This window comes from Ambystoma mexicanum, chromosome 1q (assembly GCF_040938575.1).
Source record: "Ambystoma mexicanum isolate Mex_15411 chromosome 1q, UKY_AmexF1_1, whole genome shotgun sequence".
Taxonomy (NCBI): domain Eukaryota; kingdom Metazoa; phylum Chordata; class Amphibia; order Caudata; family Ambystomatidae; genus Ambystoma; species Ambystoma mexicanum.
The window spans coordinates 412373989-412401371 of NC_090922.1; the positions used below are offsets into that span (position 1 = coordinate 412373989).

General features: G+C 46.2%; 1 protein-coding gene across 2 annotated transcripts; it reads left to right on the forward strand.

The window, feature by feature from the left end:
* The first annotated feature begins 3068 nt into the window (after positions 1 to 3068).
* Positions 3069 to 9680, forward strand: IRX6 (iroquois homeobox 6). Of its 2 annotated transcripts, none has more exons than XM_069639617.1 (5): positions 3069 to 3586; positions 4285 to 4539; positions 4924 to 5033; positions 5553 to 5857; positions 8241 to 9680. In XM_069639617.1, the coding sequence occupies exons 1-5, from the start codon at positions 3542 to 3544 to the stop codon at positions 8918 to 8920; spliced, it is 1395 nt and encodes a 464-aa protein (XP_069495718.1). In that variant the 5' UTR covers positions 3069 to 3541; the 3' UTR covers positions 8921 to 9680. The 2 variants fall into 2 exon arrangements, with proteins under 2 accessions (XP_069495718.1, XP_069495724.1); XM_069639623.1 differs by having other exon boundaries at positions 5553 to 5845.
* The last annotated feature ends 17703 nt before the right edge of the window (positions 9681 to 27383 follow it).

A 27383-nucleotide genomic window follows, 5' to 3' on the forward strand; every position in this document is an offset into this window, starting at 1 on the left:
GGACAAAAATGGAAAGAGCTAAACCCTACATGGACAAAAAATGAAAGAGCAGACGGCTGTCTGGTATGTGAAGTCTAAGACGCACACATCTTACAATACCGGTCATATACGTAACCTGTACAATTCTTTTGTCAAAACGCGCACCTCGAAAACCTTGCTAAAAAAAGCTTGATCGTATTTTTAACTGCGGTGAAAGGAAACTGGGATACCTCTGCTCGGCATGGGACAATTTGGAAACTAACGTGTCTAACAAGCAGGAGTGGAACGGGAACCATAGAAGCCCTGGAAATAATGTTTAAAGTGGACGCATATTACACATTTTCAGCCAGCACAACCCGTTTTCTATGAGAAAATTTAAAAATAACATAGGTTACCACACAAGAGAGGCCGGGGTTCAGAGGCCTACTGGGAAATCCCAATAGACAAGTCCACCCTTGCTAACAAGACGTGCCAGAACTGATAAAAAGGTCACGTAAGTAAATTGTAAGGGTAAAATGAGTATTACATTTTCAGGTGACTTTGTGGCGGCTCAAGTAGTTTGTAAAATCTACAGCGCAGACAACCGTCCAGTTGATTTTGTCGTGGTTCTATTCCGCAACGCTTCGCATGCTGGTACTTTTAGGACCAAAGTTATAGTGGAATTGGAGAAACTACAAGTACCAACATGCAAAGCGCCGTTGGTTAAAAACCCGTCACTGAAGGACAGACGTCCGACTCCTTACTGTGTGGATCATGGTGAAAGTTCAGTCCGTAAACAGGTTCAATTAAGAGAAATCTTTGCTTGTGCAGTAAGAAACAACCCTGTTACGCTTGAATGCGGGGCTATTACAGTGAAGATTGCCACATCTCCCCTGTCCGCGGCATCTCACGTCAAAAGCACTCGTGCAGCTGGGATTAAGCTGCTGCTTAAACAAGGGCATTCCCACGTGTTAATTGATGCAGTTACGCAGCGCTGGTAATAGGCAGGCTGGTCTCCAGGCAGCCATCAATCACCTATCCATTGACCTGTCAGAGCCCCCAGCCAGCACTACAGGGACCATTTCTGGGTCTAATGGAGAAAAATGGATAGCTCATCATCATTAATTACTAGGTACCGACCCCCTCGACCACGGAGGGGTTGGAGTGGGTGTTGAGAGTGTGGGGAGGCACATGATACACAGATGTCTCTGTTTTTGGTTATTAGCCTGTTGTCTGTTTTAGAGCTCGAGGTTAAAACAAGGGGTCTCCTGGGACTGATGAGGGCTCATCTCAGCTCGTCTCTTGCTTTAAGGTCTTCCCATCTATGGCTCCCGCAGGAAAGGTTAAGTCGTGTGAGCGAGGAGAAGCGCGCCAGAGAACTGAATGCGTCTTCTCCACGCGCACATTCTATGCGGAAGTCGAGCTCGCTCGAGACATGTACGCGTCGTAATTGTATCCGTGCCATTTTAATGGAAGACCGAATGACGACGACATCTGATCGTGGCCGTTGATTCACGTGTGTGCTAGTTTTATGTGCTTCTTCGGCTGGTGTGAGGGCAGTTTTCCCTGAGGGACATGTTGAAATGTCACTCTGTAATACTGGACACGATTTACAAAGCGTATTTCAACAGGATTTTCCAATTGAAAAACGCTTTTGTAAAGTAGGCCCACTTTGTGCTGATGGAATACAACGGTATGACCCAGAGCTTTTACAGAAGGGATGTGTGTGTGCATACGCACACGAAGTACTATAAATGCCCAACCCAGATTCCATACAGATATGGGGGGGGGGGGTAATTTCTAAGATTGATATGCGCTCATATTTTTATCATGCTAGTGGGAGATACGCACAGCATCACATGTTCGAATCCTGGGTCCACACTTAGAAATATCTTCAGTGCGTTATGAAAAAAAAATAATTATAAAGTAACGTGTCCAGGTTCACATAATGAGCCCAGTGTGGAGAAGCAGGAAATACGGCTTGCCTCACACTCAGCAGTGACGGCCTCCAGTGACGTCATTTCACCAAAATGCCATGGTAGCAGAAGTGACATCACAGAACCCGTGACCTCTGATGCCATCACAGGAAGTGATGTCATTTGACTCAACCCGAAGTGTCATCATGGGAAGCAGTGGAACACAACCTTTTACCCATTGACAAACCAGGAAGTGGCATCACATAGTATTGTTTCTAAGTACACTATGAAAAATATGGTTGCAATATCCCTGGAACGTGATGTATACATTTCATAAGAGAATGGATCACCATAAAAACACCCTTTAACTGCAACTTGCGAAAAGGAAAATACATAGTCCGAAATGGATGCTTATTCTACTCTAAATGCTTTCTGGAGGCTGTGTTCTGCATTGTGAAATTGAGGTGTTTAAGAACAGACTAAATCAGTAACTCGCCACCTGAAGTGTGCCTGAAATAAACCTTTGAGTCTAGAAATTATTGTATAGAATTCCAGAAAGACACATTTGTTGTTCCTAGTATTTCTTATTCAGGGTCACTGCTCAAAGTGTTACACTTGTAGAACCGAAGCCAGCCACTCCAGAAACAGAGCCACATGGCATTGGCCACAGCCCAGGAGCTTAAATGTAAAAAAACAAAACAAAAAACGTTTTCTTTTTACATTTTATTCTAAGGGTAGCAAGGGGGGGCACAAGGGTCGCAAGTGCGACCCCTAAATGATGTCCCTGACGGCCTTACCTCTAGGCCACCGTGTTACTGTCTGTATTGAGGAGCCCAGAGGGGGGAAATGACTGTCAGTTCTATATGCCTCATCAATTGACTGCATATTTGCTATATTTTATTTTGTTACTATATCTTGTGATTTTGTCACAAGCACTCGGGTCTTACGAAGTGCCAGTGACGGGAAGTGATGAGTGTGGCACCCGGCGTCCATTTGGCAGCCCTATCACGTGCGCGCGCTTGGACACCTGGACATAATGGAATATGTCGCCGCCTCCCCTTCCGTTGAGGGAGGCTGACTTTGTTTTGATTGCCTGATGCGTTTAATAGATTGAGTCGTGTCTCCTTCCCCCCCCAAATATAATTTGCTAGGATTTTATATATAAAAAAAAGACCAACAGAATGCCTCGCAGGTCCCTGCCTTTGACGTGCATCAGAGCACAACATTAAAACAACATGAAACAAGTGTCGGGCGCATCTCGGAATATTAGATGCGGGCTATGATTGGCAAAGGCATTATTATATCCTGGCTGCCCTGTCGTTTCGGGATTAGCGTGACGTCACTTTGATTCTCATCCACGGGCGAAGGCAAAAAGAAGTACACAGCGGCACATCACAGCACCCGACTGCGCCCTGCCCTGCCAGCCCGGGCTCGTGCTTGGCCGCAGCCTCACCTGCCTGCCTGCCTCCCAGCGTTACGGAGCTTGGAGGGGGCTCTTTCTAACAGCGCCACTGCCTAAGTGCACTCATCCATTATTGAGCGCCGAAAGGGGCCGTGCGTGGGGATGTGCGCCTGAGTGAGGGTGCCTCTGCGGCAGCACAGCGACCCAACGACCTGGCAGAAGTTGTGCTTATGGTGGGGGCAAAAGAGAGCGCCGAGGTACAGTGATGTCCTTCTCCCAGTTTGGCTACCCCTACAGCAGCACTTCCCAGGTAAGTGCGCCCCCCTAGTCCCTTCCTTCCACATGTCTGCGTGATGAGACCCAGGATGTGGCGAACCACTTCGTGCGCTCCCTAGTTGCCACACCTGGTGGCTTTTGCCACTGCCTTCGCCATCGATCCAGGACCCAGCGCTCCCGCAGCAGGGCTCATTAGCGGGGTCAGCAATTGAACCGGCACGAGCGGCATTTAACCCCTTCATTGCCCGATGGTTCGGCAAGCATCTCTGGCGGCTGCAGCTGCACTCACCTTTGTGTGGTGCTGTTTTTTTTCCGGCTCTCCCCCTTTGCTGGTGCCTCCGCCGCCTCGCTCCCAGAATCTCATCAATCTACATTAAATTAACCCGGACAGCTGGTACCCACACCCGGCCTTGATACATAATTTAGGTCCTTGCTATCGCCACGTGCGTCTGCGGCGACTGTTGGGGTAGGAAGCTGCCTCTCCACAGTTTGAACACAATCACACTCCAAGCACTTAAGTGCGTGTTGACGTGTCACTGCTGGTGGGAGCCGAGGCTATACTCGCGCCGTATTACCCAAAGCATTGTGTATTTTGCAAGTTCGTGCGATAATATTCCCTAGACAAGTTTAAAGACGTTTTCTTCTTACATCAATGAGATGCTTTCATTTCTCGCCTGTCCTTTGCATTTGAACGTATCTCATAATTGCCATTTGTGTGACTTTCCTCGCTAGTTATTTGTGTCCACCAAGCCCAACGCCAGCTGCTGTGAGTCGGCCTCGAGGTCCACGCCGGACGGTTCTTCTGGGTCCAGTCAGGCCGCCACCCTCTGGTGCTCCTCCCATGAGAACAGGCTGCTGGCCAGCACCAGGACCGAACTCAACGCCGCCCTGGGCCGGTACAGCGCCCCCTTCACGGCCACGAGCAACCAGGGCTATGCCAACTACATGCCATACGGCGCTGAGGCTTCCACACTTTACACCTCTCTGGTGAGTGTCTGTGCTCCGCGATCCCACCAGCTGTCTAGCACCTTGAAGTCTACGTGATGCGCCCATCCTTTTCAATACACGGTGTGTTTGACGTCGGGCATGTGTTTGTGTCCTGCATGTGTTTAGTCACTTATCTTTGTGGTATTTGAACAAATGGTTCTTGCACTCAGGTGGGATTTGCTTGACGGTGTATCAATAAAAATGCTCCCGTATCAAATATGCACTTTAAACAGACTACAACCAACGTGTCGCCACATTCGCGCACAGAAAATGGGGCAGCTGTGCCCGCAGTGTGTGCTCGCAACATCCTAGTTCTCTGCGCGCTGCGTCTTTGTAAATCATGATTTGCCAAGGAAATCTAATTGCCCGACGATTCCCTCGCAGAACCCACAGTATGAGGTGAAGGATGGCACAGGGGCGCTGCACACGGGCATCGGCCAGTCTGCTGCCTACTACTCGTACGACCACACTCTGGGCCACTACCAATATGACAGGTGAGCTCGCCCGTGCCCTTTGACCCTTCCCGAGAATCTTGCTGACCTGCGTGTTGGGGCAGCAGCCTCCAGCGAGAACCCCGGAAACTGCACATATAGTAACAACTTTTCAGCGTGGGTCCAGTCCCAGGATACTCTTTTGATGTCACTTACCAATTTCTCCCAATTGTACGGTTTATTTTTCTTCTGCATGTTTGTAATTACTTCAGTGAATGCACACACGGAGATGCATGTTTGTAGTATTTCATACAAGTAAATCCTACGTTCTTAAATTATGTTTTGGGATCTTCGGTAGTATGACCACATTGCATATTCCAGGAATTAATTACATATCACCCTGTACCTATACACGCATTAGCAGTGCTGTGCTTTATTAATTTATTGTAATATTCCAGGACTTCGATTCTAAATCGCACTGTAAACATGCGTGGTGGTGGTCGCTGGGAGCGTGTAGCCAGTAATGTCCCAGACACACATGCCTTTTAATGATCGCCTTGCATTTGCACTGTTCCTTTTTAGATACGGCGCAGTGGATTTTAGCAGTTCGGCCAGGCGTAAAAACGCCACCCGGGAGACCACGAGCACCCTGAAGACGTGGCTGTACGAGCACCGCAAGAACCCGTACCCCACCAAGGGCGAGAAGATCATGCTGGCCATCATCACCAAAATGACCCTGACCCAGGTCTCCACCTGGTTTGCCAACGCCCGGCGGCGCCTCAAGAAGGAGAACAAGATGACGTGGGCCCCGAAGAACAAGGCTGGGGAGGAGAGGAGCGAGGACAGGGGGGAAAGGGAGGACCACGTCCCGGAAGGTAAAGACAGAGGTGAGGCCGACTCACAGAAGTCTCGCGAGGGTTTGCATACACAAGTTCGTCCTAGTGTATCTTGTCAATTCAGTAGGACCCTTCTGACCCAAGGCCCCAGGTTCACTCCGGGTATTTCTGAACAGGGGCGTTGCTAGAGGGGGGGGCTAAGGGGGCTATAGCCCCTGATCTTTTGGTTGTAGCCCCGGATAGAATCTCAGGAGCTACAGCCAAAAGACTAGCTAGCCCCCAGTCCCAACGGTTCCGACATCAGTTTAGACCTGGGTCTTTTCCCGACCTAGCAACTCCCCTGTTTCTGAAGAACTAGTTTGGATGACATTGTGCCCAAAGATGTCCTTCCATGAGGGCTGTGTGTGGGGAAACGTGCCCCAACACTCCTCCATGGTAGTATTCTGCTGTTGCTGCAACCCCATCTGTTAATCTCTCACCTGTCTGTAACTAATACATGCACCATTACAGTAAGTTTGTGTGTGGCTGTGTCTGAATGTGCATGTGCCTCTAGGTGAGTGTTTGTCTGCTCTGTGGCGCATAGGCAAGGCTGGCTTTAGACCCAGGCGACCTTAGACCTCACACACCCCCTCGCCCCCCACCCATGCCAGCTTTGAGAAGTATTTCACGGGCTCCCCCAAGCTGCTGTGGTGGGTGGAGCAGCACTATTGAAATCAAATGTGCCCTGCTCTCGTGCTGGCGCCCAGCTCTCCAGCGTGGATCAGGGCGCTATTCATTCTAATAGGATGCTGATGCTAAACCAGCATGGGGCAGGGTTTGAAAGGTGGCCCATGCTGGTTTCGTATCATCAGCACTTTATTGAAGTGATGAACTCCTCACTCCAGCATGGGAGTGGGGAGTTGTCACTTAAATAGGGCACCTCTGCTAGCCCCCTCCCTGGGCTGGGGGGTGACAAAAGATGTTGTTCCCTGCCCCAGACACGGCCAGAGCAAATGCCAGCCCTGTGCATAATGCCAGCCCTATGCATAATGCCAGCCCTATGCATAATGCCAGCCCTGTGCCTAGGGCTCTGTATATTTCTCTTGTCTGTTAGGGTCCGTATGTGAAAGAAATGCATGCCTGTTCCACTTGTGCCGCTGGGTTTGCGCATGTGTGTGTCAGTCTCATGCGTTTTTTGAGTGTGTCCATGCGTCATTTCGAGGCGTGGGTCCGGAGTCAGTCTAGTGAATTCCGAGTAAGAGTGTAGGAAGCATAATTATATTTAGTAGCAGGCAACTCAATGCACTACAACCAGTGGTCGAAGTGCACGAAAAGAAGTAGTGGAACTATGTTCCTTGCTGGTCTGCCCAGCTCCCCACAAATCCCATTGCTGCGCCCCCCTCCCACATACAATCCAAACCCCCCCAAACAAAACACACCTGCTAATTATGGGAATGTTCAGTGCAGTGCACTGAAGTGCAAGCTTCAACTTCTTCCTACACTTTTATTTTAAAAGGAAATTATTCCAGAACGGGTTCTTTTTCAAATAAAAGTATAGGAACAGTGAAACTTAAAAATAAAAAGTATAGGAGCACCGCTCCCGACTGCTCCTGCCGACTTCGACCTCTGACTAAAACATACTGGCACAACACTGATTCCAAACGTTTTACGATGCTTCCTTTTCACGGTTGCTTTTGATGTGAACGCAAGCTTTTATTAAACAAGCTTTGTGAACAGAAATTAAGGTTATCCGTGTTTGCTGTTACTTTGACCTAAATGACGTGTCCCATACATATTTCACAAACACCAGCTGATTGGATAGTTAGAGCCTCAAATTCCGGGGTGACATTTTAAAGTGTGCCTATAATATCTAGTAAGATTGATACCGCTATAAGAAGCAGTGCTCAAGTTCTTACAAAACGTCGGGGACTCTGAGGTACCTAAGGGAAAGTGACGTCGCATGAATTGGACATATCCGTAAGAGAAATGTGTACGTAATTCAATGTGTCTTTCTCTATTGAAAAAAGTGTGCCTGTCAAATACGCATTTGTTTTTAATAAGCCAACAGAACAGATTGTCCTTTAACATTGCTGGCTAAAGGGTGTGGACCTTTAAACATCTGTAACAAAACATGTCCTGTATAGCAATATTTCAAAATGAAACATTTTACAGATTTATGGTTAGAACTTTGTGTTTTCTTGTGGATAAGTGGCCGCCCCCCAATGCCTTACGACCCGAGGTCAAAACCCTTCCCACGCACTATGTGGTTGAAATGAGTGCCTCCAGTTATAATTTTTTTAATTCCTCGAAAACCCACAAGGATGCAGATGCCACGTAACTGCGTTTCCCCTCGACTTTGCCCTCATAAGAAGGCCTTCTTTCACAGTCTTTCTTTTCTTTCCCTGTCTTTCTTTTCTTTCCATGTCTTTGTTTTCTTTTTGCTATGTTTGTGCAGATGCGAATGTCTGCAACGTGGAAAATCAGAGACTAAGCGACCTTGAAGACTTTGACCAGGAAGAGGCTGAGAAACAGGAAAGTTCCCCAAAGAATGTGCCAGAGAAGGATTCACCGCACTGTGACCTCACTGAGGTAGAAGAGTCTGAAAAAAGTGACTGCAGCCTGACGCCACCCTGCAATTTCCAGTCCGTGTCTTGCAGTAAACTCAATGCTGTGACATCCAGAGCAGACTTCTTGGAGGGGCTTTTGCCCAAGGCTTCTATGATAGCAGACACTGTGGTGGGTCAGATGCAAGTTCGCGATGCCACAGAAAAGCCCCGGATTTGGTCCTTGGCACACACAGCGGGTGCCAATGTCATAGTGAATCCTCCCAACCATGACACCAAGGCAGTGAGCACGGACTGTCTGCATGTTAGGACAAGGCCACTGGTGTCGGACCAGTGTCATGACTCGAAGCCCCTTTCTTGTGCAAGGACCCAACCGAGCCATGAAGGTCTGTCTGAAGAACTGCCCTCTTCAGCCAAGCTCTTTAGAACGTCCACTTTCAACGTGCAGTCTCTACAGCTAAGCTGTGCCCCCTACCCAGTGCTGGGGGAGACCTGTCAGTATGCCACTGGCGCCGAAGGAAGCTGGACGTCCATGTTTCTTTGCAAACTGATGGGGGAGAACAATTGCTGACAGCTATACTGCGGATCAAAGGACTTCAAATGTTTGTGGTGATTCCCATGTAGGCGCATTACTCACCTATGCCCCTGTGCACATCCATAGCCCCACTTGTTATGCTATATAGGACCGCCTGAGGTGCAGAGCCCTGTGCCACCTGGATCCGCTAGAGCCATGTCTCTTAGGCTTGGGCTTTGCCTGGGATTCTCCAAAGGCCTGATTAGAATTGTTCTAACCAAAACAAACCAACACCACACTTTGAAGGATATTTAGCTAACAATCAAAGGACTTCTATTCATATGTATTGACAATGGTGCTCTTGGATTCAGACCAGCAACGTTTCGTTCAATTGCCAAAAGAGTGACGAACTGGGCCTTTGTGCAAGGGAGCATCACGTGTGGCTTATAGGTGGGATTGATCCGTGTGGAGGTGGGTCTAATTCCGCAGAGAGAGAGAGAGCGAGAGCGAGAGACCAAGGGCAGGTGTTAGACTCAGGAGTAGAGACTTGGTGTACATGTTATTCAACTGCACAGTAATCCATTTTAGTGCCATTTTTAGGTGCTTTTTAACGTTGTGGTTTTAATTATCATCCTGCTGTCCATAGAAGACTTGGCTTTCCTTCCCAAACAAAGGCATTTATCCTCCAGGAGACGGCAGCAAAGAGTGGGATAGGCTGAGTATTTAACCCGTGTGTTTATAGCTAGAGCATTCTCTGCTATCTGGGGACTTGCTGCAGCTTGCGAGAATCTCAAATAAATTAATATGTCATTGTGCATGTTCTTGTGTAAAGCGTATGTCTTGTATGCACATTGTGTGAGGTTACAGCTCCGCACCTGGTATTGCTTTCGGCCGCAAATGTTATCCAAAGGCAATTCTCTGAAGTCTCTGTGAAATATTGTGGAGGGGATGCACATCCTGGGGCTTCTGTCCAATAGAAGTGAGGTTTCTTTACGTCACACTGTACATTATGTGTTTTTTTTCAACGGTGGTCCCATAGCCGGCTCACAACAGCCTCTACCACCCAAGTCCTAAAATGATGTGCTTACCAGGGTTTCAAGAAAGATGCCCTATGCTGGCACCCCGTCTGCCATGTTGCTGGGGTCCTTCAGGACATCCCATTCTGCTCTCCACAAGAAGGTAAACGCAACTCATTTGTGTCAGAAGAACCCGAATACGAGGTCCAGATTTCAGGAACTCTTGTTTTAAAGGACATTACTTCGAGCTGGGTCCTCGCTCCCCATTAACTGTCTGATCCTGTGCAAGTTAATGCATCATGCAGGTCCTGCGTTAACTGGCCTGTAAATATGTGACTGTGACCTAGATTACGTTAAAGATGGAATCACTCACATACCATCTAAAAAAAAATGCATTAGATGCTTTGGCTGTCGATGGAATGACTATAAACCACCACCTGCACCTTTATCATTCCATTTGCTCCTCTGATTGTCATTCTTCTTCTTTGTCTGGTGTAAGTGCTCTGCCTCATTAGCCAGCGTTTTTTAAAATTATTTATTATTAGTGTATTTGTAATCTTTACCCATTTTGGCTTAATGCACAAAAACCCAGACTCATTTAAAAGTGGAAAAGGTCGCTTTAATGTGACAGGCCAAAGCTTACAATTAAACGCTTACCTGGCTCCACGGCCTTACAGACTAACGCAATATTTAAACAACCAATTAACTAATTACACATTTTCATTTCCCCCAACAATTAAATAATTAAATAAAGCCATTTCCTCCCTAACTGTCCCTTGGACCCTACCATCTCCTTACCCCTATTCCAGGTGTCCCGGTTTCTCCCTGGGGCCATGCCCCTCCAGGCTCAATACCTGTTCCCCCGGGGTGGCCCGCTTGTGCAAACAGCACCACCCCATCCTTTCCCGTGTCATTCCCCCATTGTGCTTCCCTCCCTCCACATCAAAAGCGGCCATGCCCCCGGAGCCCAGACCCACTTCAATACCCGTCAGACTCCCCTCTGCACCAATCTCCCCCTTCCTATGACCTGCAGCCAGTCTGACCTGCCACATCAGCAACATACATTTTACACCACAACTTCTCTAATGCCCCGACCTGTCACACACAACTACCAGCCAGTCGCCCCTTAACCTACCAAAAAACTCCCTACGTTGAAAAAAAAAACAAAAACCTGTCCATACCAACATCCAATGGTCCTCCCCCCCCCCTTTAATAAACCAAACCCCAGACCTAAACCAAAATGAAGGGGTGGGAGGGCGGGACAATCGCCAAGTCCAAACGTCGCCTGCCTCCCGAACCTTCCCTGGCCCCTTAAATACCCCCAGAGGGGCGCTCTGCCCCCCACGGCCACTCGCTGGCCGTGTGCAGCGCCAAAAACTTCCCCGGGGGAAGCGCTTCGCGTTCCCCCCGGAGCCCCCCTTCTCCTCCTTACTATGTCCATTAGCTTCATCCTTTTTTGGCAGTTATTTCCTTTTCCATCTTCCCTTACCCCGCTCCGTCTCAAACTATGGTCTGGGAAGCCTTTGCGGCAGTCACATCACGCACCTTTTTGGATATGCCCAGGCACTCTGTAACTACAGCTGTCGTGGTTTAGCGTGGTATAACAACTTTGTAACCTAACTTGCAAATGGATCCAGTGCTACTGAAATGCCTTCTCTTCTGTACACCATCCCGTCACAGGGGATGCATGCTGATATCATTGCACACGTTAAAGTACAGCGTTTGGCAATCACCTGGAATTAATTCAACAGCATTTTCTTATTGTTTATTGTTAGTTTCTTGAAACTTTTTAATTAGAGATGGGAGCCCTGATGTGTGACCTCGGCATTTGGCTGTGGGGTAAAAACAATAGGAATGCAAAGAAAACCTATTACTGGAGCATGGGCGGATAACGAGACCTTGGGAGTGTTGTGCTTGATGGGGCTTCTAACCGATTGTACGGGGTTCAGAACATCTAACGGAAACCAAAACCCATTGAAAAGTCACCCCACTCTTCTAACAGTCACTTTCCCTGAGATCAGCAGGCATATCCACATTGCGGATATTGGTTTAACGCTCGTGCTGATTGAGTGCATTATGATAGGTTAGGCTCTCTATTCCAAGATGATCTGGAGCAGGTTTTGACATACTTCAAAGGGTGCAAACTCGGGGCTGTGTTCCCTTTTCAATTTTCTTCGTGTTAAATGACCCCCACAAACCCCCCAGTTTCTTATTTATTTAATTGGTAGCCTTTGCTGAGCACTGCACATCACCTCATTGTCTCCTCCGAGCACTTCTATGGAGGATTTGGTGGAATCGAAAGGAGAGAATACAGAAAGAGTCCACTGGTAAAGAAGTCCTATGTCGGGCTTGCCGAGAGCCTCAGGTGGTTGGTGATGCTTGGTATGACGGAAAAGCCATAGTGTGAGAATATCCTGAGTGTGGTCATCCATTTCGAGTTTGACAGAGGTTCCGATCTCAGGCATCTGGCCGTCTGTCGGAGGGGCAGAAATCTGAAGGTCAGACTGTGGTCTCCAGCCTGTGAGGAAGATGAACAAAGTGTGTCTACAAATCTCTCTGGAACTTGAGGAAGTTCTCCTTCAGACCTAAGTAGCAAGGAAGGTCAGAGGCAGCGCTAGGTGGGTCTCGGGGAGGGGGGGGGCTAATGCCCCGGGTCTTTTGGTTGTAACCCCGGATAGAAGCTCATGGGCTACAACCAAAAGGCTAGCTAGCCCCGAGTCCCGACAGTCCTGACATTAGTGCATGCAGCCCCAGATCTTTTCCAGACATAGCAACACCCCTGGGCCAGGCAATTGCAAAAGGGCAAGTGCTGAACATGGTCCCTCTGAACTCTGTACCTGCAATACATAAGCAAATGAGGGAAGTTGAAGCCAGGGAAGAATTGGGATAATACAAAGATGCCTTCAAAGGCGGAGAGGAAGAGGTCAGTAGAAGGCAGAGAATAGGTATATAAAGACTGTCCGGAGAAGAGCATCTTGTGACGACTGCTGAATAGGAAGCGGATAAAATGAGTCCGATGCAGGGCCGACCCATGCTCTGTGCATGGAACACTTGTGGAAGGAGATTATAGTTTGCAGTTCACCCCTTGTGCAAAGGTCTACTGGGTAGCGGTCAGGAAGCAACTATTGCATATATGTTTTATTTTATTGAGCATTTGTGAAGCATTTTATACAAGAGAATTGTATTTCAAAGTACCATAAGGCTAAATGGGAAGGGAACAGGGGAAATTATAACAGTGGCAAAAAACAATAATATGATATATATACAGTTGTGGTCCTACTAGGCCTTGTGTCATTCGGCAGTGCAAGTGCATTGAAGAGAATTAATGGGGAAAGGGGTGGAAGGAGGAGAAGAGGATAAGTGCTGGAGGAGGACCCAGGAGAGAAGTGCTAAGGGGAGCCGGGAGGAGAGCCTCAGGCTAAGTGCTGGTACAGGCAACACCCAAGGGTGGTATGTGGAGCGGTCAGGCAGGGCCTTGTAGGGCAGTCCAGTGGGGAGGAGGGGTGTTTGAATGAACTGGGAGGAAGGGCCTTCAATCCTGTAAGGTTCATGAGGACCCGGCCACTGGTCACAGCAGCAGTGGGGTGATTAGCAGTGAAGGGAAACTGGTAGAGAAGAGCAGAGTTTTGAGCAGTTTCCAGAACCTAAGGAGGTCCAGCTCAAGTCTGGGAGGGGTCGGGAGGCTTTTCCAAAAGGAGGCACCAGCCGAGGAGTGAGACCTACCCCCCACTCTCTGCTTGGATGATCCTCTGACAGTCAGAGAGTTGGATATGAGGAGCGTAGGGCTCTAGCAGGGGAGTATTTAAGGAGGGAAAGTTGGAGATAGTGTTGTCCAAGAATCCAGAAGCCCTTGAGGATTATGCAGAGGTTCTTCAATTTAATCCTTGCAGCCACCGGGAGTCAGTGGAGAGATTTTAGGGCTGAGAGATTGTAAGAGGATTCAATTCAGCACTACAGCTAAGTTAACGCCTAGTCTAGAATACTGAATGAAAACCCTTATTGATATATCTTTATGTCCAGTTCATGCGTTCTGGATGACTACCCCTATATAACACCCCTCTCTTGGAATCCCCCTGACCCCACTGAGCCAAGAAGTAGTTCTATTTTGCAAGTTTAAAAGGTTTATTTGATAATTTAAAATATATATATATCACACTTTATAATAAATTAATAATTGAATAGCACACTTAATCTGATATGATAAAGATCAACAACGGAGAATCTGGCACTAGCACACTTCTTATAATCACTAATGAGTTGACATGAAATGGATAAGGTAGCACACTGGTAAATAGGAACAAAAGTATAATGTGGTAGAGGATGCTTTATGTAAGCTCAGGTGGATGCAATATTCAATGAATGCAGTACAGAAAATACTCAATATGATTTCAACCAAACAATGTAATCACTTTTCTCTGGCAATCCCCTCCCCCCCTTGATGCAAGGCAAGGAAATGGAAGGAAAACACACAGTTCTCAGAAATGCAATCAATGTAAATCAGTTCACCCCAGCAAGCTTACACTACAGAAAACAGATAGGAGTTTTGAAAACACAGGCAAAATGCTTTGATATGTGCTAGCAATGGATGAGAAATATGCTGGAAATGCTTTTAATTCCCTTTCAGAGGTTCAGGGTGAGTGGTATCTAGTTAATATTAGTCCAGGCTCACACTAGCAATGATTCAGGAATGATTAGCAGGTTAAACAAATTTCTGGCAAATGGAAGGCAAGCAGCAGCCGATTTTACATGTGGAGAAATTTGCAAATCGCGGTAAAATTCGCGGATGCGTGTTCCGCGATTGCGGTAAAACTATAAGGGGTAGGAATGCGGTTCTAGGTTCATAGGAAAGCCACGATTCTAACCTTTCAGATGAAAGTTATTGCAAGTCTCTAGCACAAACGGTTGCGGAGATATGAGCGATTTTGTGAAGGTCGTTTTTCAGATTTGAAACTTTAAAGTTCAAAAAAGACAAGTGCAGCTTGCAACTAGAAAATGACAAGTGACAGCTTTACAAATGACAGGTGACAGATTTGGAGCTATCAGGCAGTTCTACTTAGGTTAAATAGATTGAATTAGATGAATTTAAACTAAGAGATTGGTTCTACACAGTTTTCTAGGTACTCGCACTATATTCTTGAGTGAAATGGGCCTCGCCATGGATCTGGTCAGGTTTTAAACTCGCCTCTGGTCTCTGCACTTCACAGTGATCTGGGTCAGCTCTCTCTGGTTCTCTGGTCTGGGTCTCTAGTTCTGGATAGATTGAAGTCTCTAGTTTGGCTCTCTGGAGGTTTGATGGAGGTAAAGTATGGATTTTTCCGGCAGAGCTTCCAGCGGCAGATGGATTTGAAAGTCCCTATCTGTCCTGTCTGTCTGCTTTTATGTGTTTAGAATGTGGGTGTGTTCTAGCATCACTGACCCTACCTCTCTCTCAGCTTCTAATTGGTCAAACTTCCATTTATCATTTGATTGGGGAAGGAAGTGTGTGTCAGCGTGATGTCATTTTATGGCTTGCAGAGAGTCCACTCCTCCTGTCAACTTACACACATTCTATATTTGATAATAAAAGACATATTTCACAGTTACACAGTTGCTTGAAATTACATATACATGGTGTGGCTGAATTTAGCCATGTCTCTGTCCAAATCTGCTGTTTCTAAGAGCTTGCATTCAGAAATGGCAGATAATTGACTTTTTAACTGATTTTTTCAATTTCTGACATTGACCCAACTTTACATACATGTGCACAGGGAGTATGGACATTAACTGATGAAGTTTCAGATTTTTAACATGCATACATTTAGAGTAATATCCACTTTTACGCTAAAACCCCCCTGAACACGCCACCGGTTCTAAAAACCTCTTAAAATGTGGGCAGAAAAATCACAAGAATTATGGTGTCATTTATAAAATTTTCACATGTCCGTACTATGAGTTATTCATCTTTTTCTAAACAATATTCTGGCTACAAAGGGGTGTGGTTTCCTCTCAGCACAAGGTAGAAATACTGGCTTATCCAGTTCTGCCAAGCCAGCTTGCTCTCACAGGCAGTGCTCCTCCCAGCTTCTGCCAAGAGGAAGCTACATTTTACGACTGCTGTAATAAAACCTTTGCCTGAGTCAGGAGAGGCTCATTGTTCAAGAGGAAGCCATTTATGATCCTCTCAATAAACCCTCTGCCTGGGTGAAGGGAGTTGCATTGTTCACTCTCCTGCAGAGCACAGGTAATTCAATTATCAGATAGATGGCATATCCTTAGTGTGAGCAGCAAAAGGGCAGCTAGGCCTGGGAACACAGCTGTGACTCAAGTTTCACTCCTGATGGGGTTAGTTGCCAGGCAAATTGGAATCTCTTTAAGCTGTCATTTCTGTTCCCCAGTTTCTGCATTCAAATAAAACTAAACATTTTCACATATGCAGCTAGAAGGCTGATTCTAAGTTTAAAACTATGACATTTAAACATTTACAAAGGCATGTGACACCAAACATAGGTCACTCATTTAATCTAAACATTTTCGATTTTAGTGTCTTTAAATCCAGTGCAACTTAAACTGCTGACTCCATAGCAGTTTTGTTATAAGCATTGTTTTGGGCTCTTCATTTCCCAGATTTTGTAGGCACACAACACTCCATTCTACCAAATGTCTGCTGGTGTCCAGTGAGTTTTTAGATGTGTTGCAATATTTAAAATAGACAGTTTGAGCCTGCCTTCAGAGAAACACAGGGTGGTTTTAAACTGCCGGCTTTTGGATAGTGGTGAGTACTGGTACTGCACCCATTTTTGGGATTTAACAAATGAATTCCCCACCATTCTAGGTTGCATTTGGCAATCAGCATTGCCATTCCCAATGGTTTCAGACTACTGTGCGGGTAGTCCAATGGTGGTTTTAAAGCGCTTTGAAGGTAACCGGCGCTACTGTTTTTCCTTTGGCAACCCATTTCCCTCATGGCAACCCGGCCTTTCATTCTCGCACTGGTGGGTGGCAAGTGAGGCAACCATTTTGGTGTGCGCACAAACTGCGCAGCTTTCCTGGATTTCGGCGCACCTGTGGGTTTTCCGCCATCTTGAATTTTCTAAGCCCACAGCACCAAATGTTGTGGCATGATAGCTTAAACGTGGGTCAGGACACCCAACAAGATACAGTCCCTGGGCTTGAGGAGGCCAAGGATAATTCTTGCAGCCGTATTCTGGATTAGCTGGAGGGGGCGAAGAGAGGAAAGAGGGTGATTGAGAAAGAGGCTGTTGCAGTAATTTAGCCTGGAGAGGACAAGAGCTCTGAAAACATAGATTTTCTGTGGGAAGGTGAGAAAGGAGAAATTGTCTCTGAGTAGGTGGAGCTGGAAGAGGGACTTTTTGGTGAGGTCTATGATGTGAGGGGTGAAGGAGAGAGCAGAGTTGAAGAGGACCCCAAGGATTTTGGCCTCACAAGATAGTGGGGCTAAAGGGCCCAAAGAGGGTGGCCAGAGGGTAGGACGAAAAAGAGGGCACAGGTGTCTCGATGAGGAGGATCTCCATCTTAATGGCATTGAGACAGAGATTATTTGCTGCACACCATGTCTGAATGGCGGACAGACAGTCGGGGATGAAAGCGGAGGAAGAAGGGGAAATAGAGGGAAGTTTGAAGGAAAGCTGTATGTCATCAGCATAACACTGGAAATGAGGAAAGAAGGAGGACATCAGTTGACCAAGAGGGGCGAGATTGATATTGAAGAGCCATGGTGATAGGATAGAGTCCCGGGGGTTGCCACAGGTAGAGAGGGTGATGGTGGAGGAGAATGGGCCCAGTTGCAGCTGGGAAAGCCTGTTAGTGAGGAAAGAGGTCAGCTAATCCAGTGCCCAGTCAGTGATGCCGAGCGTGTCACAGAGTCTTTTTATGAGAATGGAATGGTTGCCCATGTCAAAGGTAGAAGAGACATCGAGGAGAATGAGAACAGCAGGCGAGTTGGAGTTGAGATTTGAGCATGATTTCACAGGTGTTCAGGAGAGCAGTTTCCGTGCATCTGGATGACTAGAATCCACATTGATGGTCATGAAGGCAGCCAACAAGATCAGTGTAGAGGGCCAGTTGGGGGGAGGACCAATTTCTCCAACAGTTTACACAGGAAGGGGGTAGTAGAGATAGGGAAATAGTTAGCTGGGCAGGAGGAATCAGCAGATGGCTTTTTTAATAGAGGGTACACAAGGGAGTTCTTGATGGATAGAGGGGAAGAGCCAGTGGCGACAGAGTGGTTAGAGAAATCAGCAAGAGCAGGGGCGAGAGAGAACATCATTCTGGAGCTAGGCAGTAGTGGCAAACCATGCACAATACAGGATGTCTCGTATGTAATGCAGGTGAGGCATGAAAATTAAGGCACATGGCCCTGGAGACACATGTTTTCTATCATGTAATCTATCTATAGTATTCATGCTTCTGGGTTCGGGCTTACTAGTGCACCACTCTGATCCTGAGCCTACAAACCTACTGGGTTTTCAGTGCTCCACCTGGCTATATAATTGACTACCTATTTTGTACCAACTGGATGCACTTGTATCAACAGAACATTCTTGATGGGCATCCTGAAAACTGGACTGGCTGGCCACTTGGGGATGTGGAGCATTGGATTAGGGGATACAATGCCAATAAAACACACAGCAGCGGGAGGCACTTCAGAAACACACAGGGATGTACCCAGTTTATAAAAATATATACTTTTTGCTGATAAATGTTACATTTATATGTCAGTCGGATAGGAACTGTGGCATCAAAGAATCTGATGCATTTTGCCCCCCCCCTGTGCTTTGCCACAAGTGAATTGCAACAGTTGACAATGTCTGCCGGTTTGCAATCAACTCACATTTTAGGGCATGCAGTAGCTGCAAGAGCGCTCTGCCACTTGGGCAATCTGTTTTGATGGCAAATAATGGTGGGGCGGCATAAGCGTATCACTCACATTTTTGTGGAGCGCATACTCTAAGATTTGGGACTATGTTGCAATCCCCCTGGCGCGATTGACCTGATCATACTGGGTGAGTGGGACAGCTCCATCAAATGACTACAACAGACATAATGCACAGGAGACCGTATCCCACATCAGGATGTGCCGGACTGGCCCTAGTCATGGGCAGTCTGTGTGGCTAAAAAGGGCTTGCAGTGATGGGGGGGGGGCTTGCAGGCACCAGCTGCCTGCCTGCAGCATATGCATATTGTTTATAGGAGGGGCTGTGCTGCCTTCATGTACTAGGCTCCCTTTTTGTCCTAGTGAGGCAAAGTGTTACCTCTCAACCTCCTCCTGCGGAAGCTCTAGAAACAAATACACCCCTCTCAGCGGCCCATAAGATGCTGTGGGCCCAGTAAGTACTGCTTATCACTTTCTTCAAGTAGAGCATTTAATGTGGGAGTGATTTACAAGTGATGGCTTATTTATGAGACCATTGTTTTGGACAAGACGTTCTTAACGTTTGTGTTAAAGATTGAAAAGGAAATCTTTTATTTTGAAAGCACATCCATGCACCAGTTAGCTGCCTAAATCTATGCCTGTCTCTAGCCCAATTAAATATATCATAGATAACAGTTTCTGCCTTATTTTCACATGTTTATACTTGGCACACCTTAAAGCTTGTATTTTAGGTAGAATGTAACATTTGCCACACAATATATGACACATTCCTTTGTCAAACATTGAAAGACAAACGGGTAACCTTTTCACACGTTACCTTTTTGTTATGATTCTTTAATTCTTGAAAGTACATTTTCAAAATGCACAGGCCAACTGTTGACTTCTGCTGAATTGCATTCTGGTAGTTGTAGTGTTCCAGTCAAGGTGGGGGGAATAATGCCACAATTGTAAACATTTTGCCTAGCATATTTCCATAAGGATTTGTGTGAGTACTTTACTATGGTTTGTGTACTTTTCAAGATCTCTTTATAAAACAAGACTATTGCTGAAAGTCAAACGTGGGGGTCAGAAGGGAAAGGATGAGAGGGCAAGTGAGTCATGAATAGTTGGCCAGGATGTGGCAGGGGAAGTTACAGTCCTGGAGAGAGGAGGGGTTCTTTTTTCTGGTTTTATCCCTGTGCTGATTTTCAGAGCGTAAATCGAGGTCAGAGTCATAAAATTGTCTCGGGCACCAATGAAAAAAATGGCCCATGGTTGCAAATGCTTAAGTCATTTTTTTTATGACACTGTTTGAATAGTAACCAAGTGGGAGTTATTTGATAAAGTGTGATGCAAATGCATTTTAAAGAATATTTATTCCGCAGCAGAGGTCAAAACTACTAGCCGCAGAATGAATTAATTCACCAAAATGGCCCAAATTGGCCAAATAAGTAACCCACTTTGACCAAAAAAAGGACCCACGCCAGTATTTTCTGTTTTTGGTTCAGCCATGGGCCTATTGCCCTGTAGGCCAGTCTGAGCCTGGTTGAGGATGCATGTGGGTGGAAGGCTTCAGCACTTTTTTCTCAGAGGGCAGACACAACCCCTACTGTATGTTTTTGAGGCCAGCATTAAAACCCACAAGACCACATGAAAGTGTCATTAAAGCACACGTCTCATGTTTGTATTTTGTTTTCCCCAGAATATTTAATTATACATTGATGGGTTTAAAAGGTGGGCTCCTTTTATGCTTTGCATTGGAAATTCTCCACTAAGGTTCTTTTTTCAGGTTAAGTAATTTCTTTGAAAAGCAAATGCCTATATGTCTTGTGCACTTTCTTCTTAGGGGTAAGGTCAATTGAACTTAAATGTGTATATATTGCACTTTAAGATATGTTCACTTACTGTGCAAATATTAATAGGTGGCAGCTTTTGATTTTATCCATGGGGCCGATATTCCTAACACTGAGTGATGCAAGAGAGATGTACCCATCTTCATTTTATAGCCCATTTTGCTCTAGGAATAGGAAAAAAGCCATATGATTTTCAGGAAGCTCTAAACATATACCCTCTCTGCACCAGTCATCTGACCTGCTGAGTTGTCTTTACATCATTCTGCTATAGGATCCTCTGCTACTCCTGCACCCGCAAAACAGATTTGGCCTGCTCAACCCCACCAATCAAGGGTCAAGTGCTCCATTAATGAGGCTGCTTTCCCATTTTGAAGTGAGCAGCACTTGCTAATTTTGCAGGATGCATGCAGTGATTTAGTTCAGCATGGCAAGGAGAACGGGTGCAACTACATCCTATGCCCCCATGTACACAGCACCTGTGCTAAAATTATTAAGCCCCCGACAAACCCCCCCCTTTCCCAGCTTGTTTGTTTAGAACTGGAGCCCTGCTAATTTTGTTAACAATTGAAGTCCTGAAAAATTACTTACATCCCTGCCTAAAGACCTTCTAGGTAAATAGGCTCTATCACACTATAAGGCAATCCTGCGGTAGACACAACCTGCCTGACTGGCCCAGGGCCAATCCCTGCCCTGACACGACCATCTTGGAATTGCTTGGAGTTTCTTTCTTTTCACCGCAAAAATAATCCTTCTCTGTGGCTTCTGAAATAAAAACATATTGCTAGTTTGGACAAATGGCCAAATATATACACAATAAAAATAAAATAATCATGAAAACGCCTGCAAAAACAGCAGTTCACTTCAATTAGCTAAGCATAATGAAGATTACCCCTGCATACTGCACAGAGAGTCTTGATTCTATTAAAGACAAGGAGGCAAGCATTATGTTTCAACTTCTTTAATACCACTCTCCAGCAGTTTCAACAAAATAACAGAAAAAACATTGAAAATGAACTCAACTACTTCATTTCTTTTCTTTCTTTTAAAACGACATTTCCTTCTGTTCTCTGTGAATCTGTAGTCCTTGGCAGTCCTTGCCCTGCCTACATGTCACTTCTTGTCCATCAACTCTCTCCTCGTCTGTGGATGCTCTGAACTGATCCATAACTGTAATCTTTAACCAAACAAAAGTTCCAACAAACTTCTGGCTTCTAACTGCCTTGGGTCTGCGACCTGTCTGCTGTGTCCGATCGCTCTCTGCGCTGAGTCGCCACTCACTTCCTCTCGCTCAGTTAGCCTTCTGATCATCTCCTGTGGAGCATACAAGGTAATACCGTTAGGACGGGGCACTGCACTGCCTCTCAAATCATATTTAACATTCTCAATGTATGCTTTATACAGTACATGCGCTGGGCGGAAAATCAATGCTTGCCTCCTTGTCTTTAATAGAATCAAGACTCCCTGCGCAGTATGCAGGGGTAATCTTCACTATATGTCAAGACAGGAGGCGAGCATTATGCTTGTTCAAAGCTTCCCATTACTGTCTTCGCCATCCCCTGAACCAGCTTAAAGTAAACCGTTTTAAACACGCTATTGCTATCCCAGTCCGCTGCTTACATAATATCTTGTGGTGTCACCCCTATCTGCGAAAGCTTTAGAGGTCATAGTTCCTCTTACGGAATGTGCCCTGGATTACTTCCAATACCTGCTAATTGTATAACTTCTCGCACCCATCTGGTGATGGTGGCTGTCGCTCTAGCCTGGTAAGGCTTCCTATGCGCTATTAAGAGATGGGTGATGCCCGCTGGCTTTGCCTCCGATGTTAATATCGGGTAATATTATCCCCACCAATAATATCTCCATATATATGGTCATGGGGTAAGGCCATAAGCGATATTATTAGTGTGGATAATTTATGGGGCTATTGGGACCAGGGGTTGCAGGGGTGTCCCTCCGCAGGTTCCATGGCTTAATATCACTGCAAAAATATAGCGATATTCTTCTATGGCGATATTTCTGCAGGGATACTAACGCACCATTTCGGGTGTCCTGGCAAGTAGCGGTAAGATATAAACGTGGAATTCCTCTTTGTTCTTTTAGCTAGCATAAAAGTCATTTGTTCCATTCTGATCATTTTCCTGTTCACCTCTAGGGCCTTGATGTCTGCAACTTCACTGCACGACACTAGACAAAAGCATGGCTAGTTTGCCTGACAGCTGCTTTAAGGATAGGTACTTGTTTACTGGCCAACTCGCCAGAAGGCGCAACACTATCGTCCCATCCCACAATTGTAAGTATGGGGGTTCTCTGAAATGGGCTCCTTTTATGAGCCTCACTACCGCTGGGTTCTCCCGTATTGAAACCCCTTCTACGGGTAGGTGTCCCACTAATATTGCTCATCTTTAGACCCCAATGGTCCTGAAAGCTTTGCCGTGTTGTAGCAGGGATGCTAGGAAATTCAGGACTGCTACTACAGGGGCAGAAATGGGATGAACATGTCTCCCTCTTCACCAGGCCGACCATTTAATCCAAACCGCGTCGTAGCTCCTCCGTGTGGATGGAGCCCATGACTCTGCGATGAGCTCTGCCACCGGTTTCGAAATGCCTGGCAATGCCCAGTGTCTCTTGATATCCTGCACGCTAATAACAGGAGAGTCCCTTTCACTCTCAGAGGATGAAATGACCCAGCTTGGTCAGTGAATAGGTGTTCTCTGGCCAGAAGGATCCGCAGGAGATCTGTGGTCGAGTTGATCAGGGTCGGAAACCTTACGTGAGACTTCCACATCAGGGCTACTAGTATCAGCTCTGCTCTTTATCGCCACCGCATTTTCGCTAGGACCCTGCTCAGCATCATCATGAAGTGGGGAAAAGCTTAGTCCAGTTATCCTCTCCAACCTTGCAAAATGCATCTGCTCTCTGGGTTGTCGGGTCTAGTCTCCATCTGAAGTAGCTGTCCTTCTGTGCGTTCAGTCGTGATGCAAATATGTCTGTGTGTACTGGCCCCCATAACTGGTCCAGCTGTTGGATCCAGTCGCTAGAGTCTCTCCGGCATCGGGAGTTCCAGTCCACTACTACGTTGAGTGTACCTGGTAGACACTCTGCTGCGACAGAAGTCCCTGACTGGAGTCAAAACTGCCAAAAGACTTTTGCCAGTTCCGCTAGGAGCTTGGATCTGGTCCCTCCTAGGTGACTGATCTACTTGACTGCTGAGATCTTGTCCCTCTTCAGCAGGATGCATGAATTCACTTTCCCCTTCGTAAATGCATTGATTGTAAAAGATCCAGACAGTAGTTCTAAGAAAGTTATGTGGAGCTGGAGCTCTTGAGCACTCCATTTCCGCATGTCTCTAGCGAGCTGCATCATGCTCCCCAGCCTATTCTGCTGGCGTCTGACTCTATAACTCGATCAGGTCAGTCTCCGTAGATGGCTCGCCCGTTCCAAGCATCCATATTCTTCAACCACCACTCTAGTTCTGTGATGGATTCGTGATCTAGCGGGACCGGCTGATGATAATTCAACCTCTGTTGGAGGTGCCTTACTTTTTGTCATTGCAGGGCTAGATAATGTAGGGGCCCTGGGTAGGTGGCTTGAATAGGTGATGCTAATAGTCCTACGAGTCTCACTAGGACGCTTAGAGATATCCCCTGTTTCCTTAGGCATACTTTGATCTCTTTCTTGATGTCTCAGATCTTTCTGGCTGCTAACTCTAGTGTCGCTGACTTGGTGTCTAGCACGAAGACTAGGAAGTCTAATTCTCTTGCTTAAGTCATGTCTGATTTCTCTTGATTCACTAGGAACCCCAGCAAAGCGAGGAGCTCCTTCACCCATGCCATCTGGTTAATTAGAGCTTCTCTGTTGTCCGCCAGTAACAGCTTGTCGTCTAGGTATATGATCATATGGATCCTTTTCTCCCTGATCGCTGCTGCTACTGGTCTCATGAGCTTGGTGAACGACCATGGTGCTGATGCTAGTCCGAACGGCATTGTCTTGAAGTGCCTGAACTGACGTACCACCGGAATGGCAGGAATGGTCGGAATTCTTCTTGGACTGGTAGAGTGAGATAGGCATCTTTCAAGTCTATGCTGGCTAACCAGTCTTCTTCCCTTAAGGTGTCTCGCAGCTGATGTATACCTTCTATCTTGAAGTATCGTAATAGCACCTAGCTGTTCAGCTCCTTCAGGTTTATGACTGGCCTCACTTTCTCTTTCCTGTGTACTTGGAACATATTGCTTATAAACTTTAGTATTGCAGTGCATCACTCGATGGCCCTCTTTTGCTCGAGCTGGCTTAGCTTGTAGTGTAGGCTTTCCCTTTCTGCCTGCGCCATGTGTATAGCTGTGAGGATATTGAGGCCTCCGGTGACCCCTCTTCTGAGTCCCTATCTGCATCTCCCAAATCGTCCTCTGGGGAAGGGGTCATGAGGCTCGGCACCGCTGATTTCTGCAGGAAAGCATTTCTTAGCTTCCCGAAAGCGTTAGCAGCCTCTGGGGTCTGCTTGTTTACCCCATATGTACAATCTGAGGGGGGGTCCGTATAGGATTTCCTCTTGCGTGTCTCTGTGCACCACTTAAGGCCTCTGTGCGCGCATTGCTTTGTCTCTTGCTCTTACGAGGTTGGCTTAACATTGATTCTATCCGGCAAGGGCTGGATGAGCCACTGCATCCACCAACAAGCTTCCTAGCACCTCTTTGAAGCTGTAAGCCATGGTATGCACCTGCTCCACTCGTATTCAGACATTCCGCAATGCCTGGGTGCTCTGTGCCTGTACCTAAACTTGCAGACTGAACTGCACACCCACTGCTGCGTTGTTCTTGATGTTGCTACCTTCAATATAAGAGTATTCCTTAATATCTCTTTTATTATTCTTTTTCACTTTCTTTTTTTTTGTTTTTTTGTTTATGTGGCTAGCACCTTTTCTTAGTGGGCTCTATTTGGCACCCCTGAGAGGGACTTGTCCTCTCACTGTCTTCTTGTGCCGCTGTATGCTGGGATTTCCAACGGAGAACTTTTGTCAATTTGCTGCTCACACAACGTACTGTAATAATATTTATCTTTCACACCGCTGTGGCCAGGTTCACTTTCACTCTCTGTGTATGTGCCGTCTTTGGAGCTTTGCCACTCTTCTGACGTGCGCTGCCAAACCCCAACCCCACAAGTAAGGGGGCCTGCTTGCTCCTCTCTCTGGAAGGGTAACAGGCCCCCGACTGTGTTAGGAATGCGACAAGGGCCCCCTTTCCCTTCCCCTTTCCATGCGCTGCTTGTCAATGAACACGCTGCGTCCCCATTATATAATAACTGTCTAAGGAACGTTGCCATTCCTACCCCCCTGTGCCTGCCGTGGTTTGTTCTCACTTATATAAACCACTTAAGGAACATTGGTGTTCCGATTTAGATAGCGTTGTGTGCTCTCCCAACTAATGTTATACCTCTGCTAACAAGTTACTAGTATTTCATGAATGGAAACATTTTGTTCTGTGTGAAACCAACTTCACTAACGCCAAAAATAAGCCAACTCGTTCAGAAGTAAGAAAAAGTGCACTTATCTTGCTGAAGAGCAGGAAAAGAAGAGGAGTTGATGACAGGAAGTTATATGTAGACAGGGCAAGGACTGGCAAGAACTACGGATTCAGAGAGAAAAGAGGGAAATGTAGTTTTAAAAGAAAGAAAAAAGAAAATGAGTAGTTGGTTCATTTTCAACATTTTTCTGTTATTTTGTTGAAAGTGCTGAAAAGTGGTATTAAAGAAGTTGAAGCATAACGCTCGCCTCCTGTCTTGACATAAAACCACTGTATTTTTGCAATGCCTTCCACACAGTCGGATGGTGGTTTCAAGCAAAAGTTTCATGAACACCTTTTACAAGCAGTATTTCTGCCATTTACATCTGGGAGGAGATGTGTTCAAGTTACTTAATTGCAGATGATCAATCCCAACTTCTCCACTTTACAAAGTGTGTGCTCCCGGTGTGAAAACAGAAACAAAATATCGAGGCTTAGTACCCCAAAAGGAAATACACCAAACACAGGTTACAAAGGAACATACAAAGTACTTTATTCTCTATCGAATTCAGTTACAGAACAGTGCAAAGTCAGATAGCTATCGGCCCTCAGTACAACACAACGAACTCCAGCGTGGTTCAGTGTGTTCAGTGAGAGACTGTACATTAGAATGCATTTGCTTTTTATACATTTTGTGAGCGCTATGGCCAACCCCTCTTCGGGTTAATATTCTACTTTATACATCACCAATTCTAGGGTTTGTTGCCGAGTCTCAAATAACCGCATCTAACTGGTTTGTTCTTTATTACATGTAACAATAAGCGTATGCATTAACTGTGTATTCTAAGTTTCGTATTGCAGGTCTTCTTAAACATAAATACAATATAGTATAGTATAACAGATGTGTAAACAGAATTTACACATTGTCCAATGTGTAAATACATTATCATAATACATACTCGTGGATTGGTTTACTTGCGCAAGTAATCCTTTTACACATAGGTAAACGTAGGACGAGGTCTCAGTTCATGACCTCAACAAGTAGCCTGCAGGCAGATTACACATTAGCGATGTACAGAGGTCAAGACTGCCATGTTGTATTTTGCAATGACATCGTCCACCATTTTAGCTCACAGGGTGACTTTTCCACACAAATCCTAAAATGGCGGTTTGACCTAAAATGGTGGCCTACATGGATTAAAGGTCAGGACCTTGTAACACAGATCCCGCAAGTGACTTTCGAGCTGCTTGGCGTAGGCCAATATTAATATATTTATTACAATAGGAGGCACAATATACTTTTTA

What these genes read in the sequence shown, in the direction of transcription:
- IRX6 (XM_069639617.1), top strand. Translation starts at nt 3,542, where the DNA reads ATGTCCTTCTCCCAGTTTGGCTACCCCTACAGCAGCACTTCCCAG. An exon ending in CCACACTTTACACCTCTCTG is followed by an intron (nt 4,540 to 4,923) that starts GTGAGTGTCTGT and finishes ATTCCCTCGCAG; the next exon opens with AACCCACAGTATGAGGTGAA. An exon ending in GGCCACTACCAATATGACAG is followed by an intron (nt 5,034 to 5,552) that starts GTGAGCTCGCCC and finishes GTTCCTTTTTAG; the next exon opens with ATACGGCGCAGTGGATTTTA.